Source organism: Diabrotica virgifera, chromosome 8 (assembly GCF_917563875.1).
Source record: "Diabrotica virgifera virgifera chromosome 8, PGI_DIABVI_V3a".
NCBI lineage: Eukaryota > Metazoa > Arthropoda > Insecta > Coleoptera > Chrysomelidae > Diabrotica > Diabrotica virgifera.
Window position 1 is genome coordinate 42,324,586 of NC_065450.1, and position 8,304 is coordinate 42,332,889.

The window sequence follows — 8,304 nt, forward strand, 5'->3', positions numbered from 1 at the left end:
TCCTTGATTACCCCAGTTTTTACTGCAATTGAAGGTTGCGTATTGTCATCTTTTTTTCTTGATTTACTTATGTAACTCTGTTTAGAACTCTTCGACTATTGTTAATATTTCATCTCTGTTTGTAGCTTCTTTTGCAGTTCTGTTTCTAAGTTTGTTGATTTCTATTTTTCCTTTTTGTATGCTTTTCTTCAAAACTTTCATGTTCTTATTTTGCGTGTTCTACCTACCTCTTCAAACATCTCTTCTGAGCACATATTAAAAAGTAAAGGGACAGTACACAACTTTAACGTCTATTATAGTATTATGTAGTTCTTATTCGAACTATTAGGAAAAGGGGTCTAACAAAGCAGGTTGTATTTAAATAAATTACTTTATTTTGTATATTTGACTTACAATAGATACAATCAACAAAAAATAATTCCAAAACCATTCAGTTCTTCAATCTTTTTTGTGGTAAAAAAATATACCGTTAACCAGAAATTTATTTCGTACATTTAATGGGTTATTAAGGTTCTGGTACATCTAGTCCTACCAAAATTAATGAGATCATTCCACCCAACAAAGGAGCATTCGATAGAATAAGGTTAATCAATGAGACTATCGGCTGCAAAAAGGAGCCAATCATTGGAATTTGGCCTACCATACCTTGAATGCTAACTAATCGCGTTAGTTCCACAGCAAATCCTTGTACAGATTTGACTACTTTATCTACGGAACCACCTCCTGTTAGTAAAGAAATAATGCTCTGCAAAATTTCTGCCATAGACCTAAGAACTTCTGTGAAACCTGAAATGACAAAATAACTAATTAATATGTATCGGCAAACGTCATTTTAACGTTCATTTATATTACATATATTTTCAAAAAACCAAAATAATAACCCAAAGTTATAATTCTTCTGGGTTCTTATAACCCTAAGCAACTTTTTAGACTGCGTAATTCTCCGTTACCCTAGTGAGAGAATCTTCTTTATTGTGCTATTTGTGTTTTACTGAACACCATTAACACCATTAACACTGTTCACCATTAACATTCAATTCAATTCATTAATATCATAGAAACTGTAGGTATTGCATATTGTCATGAGCAAGACCAAATGCAATACTAAGAAATGTGCTGGCAAATGCACATGCATGCATGTGTATGTAAGATGCAAATGTATGCATGCCAAAAGCGAAGAAAGAAGAAGAAGTGATATGTAACGTTATGAACATCACATGTTTGTTATTTTTCTTTGAAGAATTATTATGTTATTCCAATTTCTGTTGATTTTATCAATTGTTCTTCTTCTTTAAGTGCCACATCCTCCAAGAACATTGGAGATCAGTTGCATGATCTTTACTTTGTCCACAGGTGAGCTAAATAGTATTGTGGTGCTCACTCCATACCATTGGCGGAGGTTCCTAAGCCAGGATGTTTTTCTGCGTCCGGGGCCGCGCTCTCCCTCTATCCTTGGATAATTACATATAGAATTTCATATTTTAGTTTTCTTCTTTTTATGATATACAGTACTTCTCTTTCTTTATTTAGCCGCTGCAATTCCGCTTGATTTGTTACGCTGTTCCTCCACGATATCCTCAACATTCTGCAGTAAGCCCACATTTTAAAAGGCTCTATCCTCTTGTACATTATTTCCTTGAGGGTCCATGCCTTCGTTTCATAAAACAAAATGCTCAACACATGACAGCGTAATCTTAGCGTAATTTGTCGCCCTCTGTTGGTTAGTACCTTTTGCATTTTCCTAAATGATGTTCTCGCTTGCTCTATTCTGCATTTGATTTCCTGTGATAAGTCCCATTTTTCATTCACCCAGCAACCTAAATACTTGTATGCTTGTACTCTCTGTACCATGTCTCCATTTATTCTAATATCTTCTAAGTTATTCGCTATATTTTTGTTTTTGCTGATGACCATCCATTGGGTTTTGTTTATGTTTATTTTCAGATCCATGCGTTGCTAGAAGAACTGCCTCATCAGCATATCGCAGATTGTTGATGACTATTCCATTGGCAATTATACCCTCTGTTTTGTCTTCTACTGCTTCTCTGAAGATCTTTTCTGCATACAAATTAAACAGAAGCGAGGAGAGCTTCATTTATTAATTTATAATAAACGAAAAATTCTCTACCCTGGTGAGATTCGAACTCACGACCATTCGGACCTTTCGATCCAAAGGTAGGCGCTCTTACCACTGAGCCACAGAGACTCAGTGGTAAGTATTCTAATGTTTAAATCTCAATATAAATATTTAATGTATATAAGTTTAAATTAACATTTAAGTAAACAGTAAAACGTACTTACCTGGATAATTTTTTCTATCTTCTACATCGAATGCTTGGTCTGATAAATCTACCCCTAGAATCATATTAAAGATGTATGTCAATAAAAATGAAAATAAAATGTTATTTTAATACATGTTCTTAAAAATACCATATTTTTAGCATCAACAGATAATACTATGAATATATAAACACAAAAGATACGAGAAATTCTCCACAATATACAATATCAAATAATTATTAGTAAGGTGCATGAAAAAGGAGTTCCAGGAAAAAGAAAAATATCCTGGTTGAATAACCTATAAAAGTGGTTTAACTTGACCACTGCAGGACTTTTTAGGGCAGCAGTCAACAAAGTCAAGGTAACATCATAAGCAGTATTCATCATAAGAAGAAAAATATGTTATTCTTCGGGCATCATATTTGTTGCCGCCAAATTAAAATGGAGCTTCGCAGGACACAATGCCCGACTGAAGGATAAAACATGGAATCACGAAATACAACAATGGAGACAATGGTTAGGAAGGAGAAGCAGAGGAAGGCCACAAAGAGATGGGCTGATGACATTAAGAAGATTGAAGGATACAACTGGAAACAAGTAACGCAAAATAGAAAACACTGGATTGAATTGGGGGACACCTATGTTCAAAGTTGGATTACTTAAGGTTGAAGAAGATGAAGAAGACGAAGAAGAAGATGAAGAAGAAGAAGAAGAAGAAGAAGAAGAAGAAGAAGAAGAAGAAGAAGAATCATGTTTCTTAGGATGCAGATTTCTCTAAGAGTATAAAAATCCTACTTGAGAAAATAGTGGAATACAAAAATATTCTAGTACTAATATTTTTTACGCTTTTCACAAAGCCTTGAGTTATGCCACAATTGAGCTAAACAAAATACTAGAGGCGCTTCAAGAATTCAGGATAGATTATAGCTATACATAATTATTATACCATATATACCTACAGGCAACAACCACTGTCAAATTATATACCGATAGTAATCAAATCATATAAAAAGGGAGCGGGGAGGATAGACAAGGTGATCCAATATCACCTAATCTTTTTAACGATGCTCGAATATGCTTCTAAGATTAAATAGCAAAATTTGGATTGGCTGACAAAGAGAATAAAAATAGATGGAGACTATCTAAACAACTAACGTTGCGCCGATGATATATAGTTGCTGAGGATCTAGAAATGACAAAAGAGATGGTACAGGCACTCGTTGTGGCTACAGGAAATTTAGGTTCAAATAAACATCTCGGTACCCAGCACATACTAGTGATAGCAGAGATAAACATGAAACTAATGGAAATAATAGAGGGTCCTCAATATACAAGAATAGCAATACATAAGATGAAAAATATGGAAATGAGGAAGTTATACCAAAGAAAGACAGATAAAATACTGGAACAGTATGAAAACAATGAGGAAATATGGAATATGGAAGAGAGATGGAAAAAATTGAGAGGCACGTTATGGAACACTGCAAAACAAGTATGTTGAATAAGAAAGAATGGTAAGAATAATAAAAGAACTGGATGGTAGAATAACGAAATAAAGCAAGCTGTAAAAAAGAAGAAAGAAATGTGGAAGCGATACATAAACACAAATGAAGAGCAAGACAGAGACGAATACAGAAGACAGAGAAATATAGTGAAAGAACTAGTAAAAGATGCGAAGAAGAAGAGCTGGAAGGAATTCGGTGAAGAATTAAACGAAGGGTTTGGGAATAACAATAAACAGTTTTGGAATAAAATAAGAAGCATGAAAGGAACAAAAAGGAAACAAATAAGAGGAATTAGAAATGAGCGAAATGAATTGAAAACAAACATACAAGACATACTAACCATATGGAATAAGCACTATAAAGAAAAATTCGAGGCAAGTAACCAACAAAATGAGGAGAGAGGACAGCAGGTAAGAGAAGTGGATAGAGACAATCGAGTAGACGAAATTCATATCAAAGATATTGAAGAAGGATTGGCAAGAATAAAGATTGGAAAAGCGGGAGGTGCCGATGACATAGATCCGGAGATGATGAAGTACGTGGGAGAACGAGGCAAGCTTTGGCTACTGGAAATAATGGGGGAAGCATGGAGAACAGAAAAGATACCGGAAGACTGGGAAGAAAATTTATTAATACCAATACACAAGAAAGGAGATGAAGCGGAATGTGATAACTATAGAGCTTATGCTTATTATCAGTGGCATATAAAGTCTACACCGGGATAACAGAAAGGAAGCTCAGGAAAGAACTGGAAGGAAAACTAGAAGAACAAGTGGCTTTTAGGAAGGAAACAGGAACAACAGATAATATATACATACTGAGAAATATAATTGAAAAGAAAAACGAAATAGGAGAAGACTTATATATTACGTTTATAGATATTAAAGCTGCTTTTGATTCTATAAATAGAGAAGTAATATGGTCAGTAAGGGAAGATCTGCAAATCCCGCAAAAGATAGTAAGCGTGGTAAAAAGTACCTATAGAAACGTACTTGATAAAGTACAAATAAACGGAAACAGATCGCCAATAATAAACCTAAGGAGAGGAATAAAACAAGGGGACAGTCTCAGCCCAGTTTTGTTTATATTAGTAATGGATAGAGTAATGAAGAGCGCTAAAAGAAGGTCAAGGCAATTACAGTCAATAATAGGGTACAGGAATTTAGTACCAGGGATTACTATATGCAGATGACTTAGTAATAATAGCAGACAATAAAGAAAAAATGCAAAAATTAATCAATATATGGGTGGAGGAAATAGAAAATTTGAAAATGGAGGTAAATGTAAAGAAAACGAAGACCATGATAGTAACCCAAAAGAAAAGGGAAGAAATAAACCAAACGATATTTAGGTGCAAAAAAGAAAAAATAGAAACAGTCTCGACGTTTGAATACTTTGGAGTAATAATATCAGAGGATGGAAAGATAGATCAAGAAATCTCATACAGAGCGAAAAAAGTAAATAAGATCTACTATGCACTAAATAAAACAATATTTGGAAAGGAAGAAATAGATAAAGAAATAAAACTGAAGGTATACAATGCAATCTCTGTGCCAACTTTAATATTTATATGCAAGTGAGACATGGGTAAACAATGCAAAAATAGACAGTACAATAGACGCAGCGAAGATGAAGCAGCTAAGAAAAATAGCAGGAAAAACGAAATTGGACAGAATAAGAAATGAAGATATTAGACAAAGACTGAAACAGTAATCGATAATAACCAAGATACAAAAAAGAAAATTAAAATGGTATGGACACATTAACAGAATGGACCAGGGAAGACTACCAAAGCAGGTGATGGAATCGAAAATATATGGTAAAAGAAGGAAAGGGAGGCCAAGGAAGAGATGGATCGATCAGATTATAGAAATTGAACAGGAAAAAGGAAAAGCACATCAACAAATGAAAGAGTTAGCAAAGGACCGCAAGAAATGGAAGAGATGGATAGAAGATGAATAAAACCTCCGACGCCCCTGAGGGGCATAAGAAGTTTCGAGAAGGAAGAAGATAAACATCTCTAAAACAAAAATAATGAAAAATTTGGTACCCAACCAGAACATCAGTATTAGTGGACAAGAAATAGAACTCGTAGATAAATGTAAATACCTAGGACATAAAATTATAATTGCCAGGGATAATAATCAAACCCATGAACTGAAGGAAAGAATCGGTCTTGGCTGGGTAGCATATGGAAGACTGAGAGAAACTTTTAAAAGTGAGCCTTGCCTGAAGAGAAAAGTATTTGTCAATGCATCATCCTTCAAGTGTTGACATACGAAGCAGAAACACTTGGAGGGTACAAAGCTAAGAGTCGCACAGAGAAAATTGGAACGATCCATGTTAGGAAAAGAACCAAGGTAAATGACGTCATCGAAAGGATCATTATCCAACCAATTCACGTCCACTGCTGGACATAGGTCTCCCCCAACTGTTTCCACACTTCACGGTTTTGTGCTGATTGTTGCCAGTTGTTACTAATCCGCCTGATATCATCTGTCCATCGTGTAGGCGGCCTTCCTCTACTGCGTTTATCTTCTCTTGGTCTCCATTCCATCACCTTTCGTGTCCATCTTGAATCTTTCAGCCTTGCGCCGTGTCCTGCCCAGTTCCATTTGAGCCTGGTGATACGTTCTATTACATCCGCGATACCGGTTCTTTGTCTGAGATCTTCATTTCTTATTTTATCCCGTAGGGTTACACCCAGCATGGATCTTTCCATGCGCCTTTGAGCCACCAGCATTTTCGACGCTGTTGCCTTGATTAGAGTCAGTGTCTCTGCTCCATATGTCATTACCAGCAGCACACATTGATCAAACACTTGTCTTTTTAAACCGATCGGTATACTGATCCTAAATATGTCTCTCAGAGCTCCGTAGGCTGCCCAAGCAAGAGTTAATCTTCTTTTTATTTCGCATGTTTGTTATCTCTGCCAATTCTAGTTTCATGACCCAAGTAAATGTACTTTTCCACAAGTTCTACTTCTTGTTCACGGATAATCAGCTGTCCACTAGGAATCAGATTAGTCATATATTTAGTTTTAGAAAAGTTCATTTTCAGGCCTATTTTCCAGCAAATAGTATTTAACTCATTTAGCATTTTCTTTACTTCTCCTAGGTCATCAGTTATAAGGACTATGGCATCTGCAAAACGAAGATAATTTAACTTTTCTCCGTCTATTGTAATCCCTTTATTGTCCCAGTTGAACATCTTAAAGGCATATTCCAGAACAGTTATGAATAGTTTTGGCGAGAGTGTGTCGCCAAAAAGGACATCGAAAGGATAGCCAAAATAAAATGCCGATGGTCAGGACACATAGCTAAAATGACAGATAAGCGATGGACAAAGAGGTTATGTGAGTGGAGGCCAAGGGAAGACATAAGAAGCATTGGTTGACCACCTACACGATGGACTGACGGTTTAAGGTAGCTAAATAAAAACTAGATTAAAGCGGCGCAACATAGACGGGGTTGAACACGAGGAAGAGGCCAATGTTCAGCAGTGGACGTTTGAGGCTTATTGCCCTTATCATTTTAAACTATACCAAATTCACAATCAAGATGCAGTAGAAATACCAAGACACGTTAAATGCTACTAGGAGCACTGCCGAATCATATTTACAATGTATATACATTGTAAATCCCAAATCATAATTTCCAAAGTTTATACATTGTAAATTATGATTCGGGAGGGCTCCTAGTAGCATTGAACGTGTCTTGGTTTGTTTATTTCTACTGCATCTTGATTGTAAATTTAGTATAAGTTCTCTCAGATTTCAGCTCAAAATCATATTTCAAAATTTCGCTTTGTCTAAATACAAAAATGCAGTAAAAGTATTTAAAAGGTTTTGCGTGTCTACAAAAAATAAAAAAATAAATATACTTACTATTTAATGCCAGAATAAAAGACGAGCTTAACATACAAGTGAAAATAAATATAAACAGTGGAAACTTCATTTTTCTATTTTTTTTAAACTAGAGTGTATTCTCTGAAAATAGTTATTGCCCCACTGTACCTCTTACACAGCTAGAAACTAGATATATAGTACTTATTAAAATACAAAAAATAGTTTTATGTAAAATAACCTTATCAAAATATCTATTATTTTTAACAAGGAGAAACATTATATCTGACACTTTTTTGAAATTACTTAAAACACATAATGAGCTAGGTGGAAAACTTATCTTTAAAAAATGTCGTTTTTTGTTACGGTGCTTAACGGTCTTTATGATAACCAAAATAAACGATGCGGAAAAATGTAAAACTAAAAGCAGCTAATAATTGTTTTCACCCATTTTGAAAAAATGTGAAAACGCTGAATTATCAGTAGTAATTGCACAAGAGCTCTGAAATTATTGAATTTTTCCCGAGTGACACTTTGACAGTTTTAATTTCACGAGTCGAAGGCGAGTGAAATTATGTCAAAGTGTCACGAGGGCAAAAATTCTATATTAATTTTAGAGATCGAGTGCAATTTGTTGCGATTATTTCATGAATAAAACTGTTCAAAACCAAAATT

General features: G+C 34.9%; 1 protein-coding gene across 1 annotated transcript; it reads right to left on the bottom strand.

The window, feature by feature from the left end:
• Nucleotides 1-351: 351 nt before the first annotated feature.
• On the bottom strand, nucleotides 352-7,837 carry LOC126889572 (uncharacterized). Its single transcript, XM_050657956.1, has 3 exons — nucleotides 7,672-7,837; nucleotides 2,302-2,355; nucleotides 352-786 (listed from the first exon to the last, which is right to left on the bottom strand). The coding sequence occupies exons 1-3, from the start codon at nucleotides 7,739-7,741 to the stop codon at nucleotides 506-508; spliced, it is 405 nt and encodes a 134-aa protein (XP_050513913.1). The 5' UTR covers nucleotides 7,742-7,837; the 3' UTR covers nucleotides 352-505.
• Between the last annotated feature and the right edge of the window lie 467 nt (nucleotides 7,838-8,304).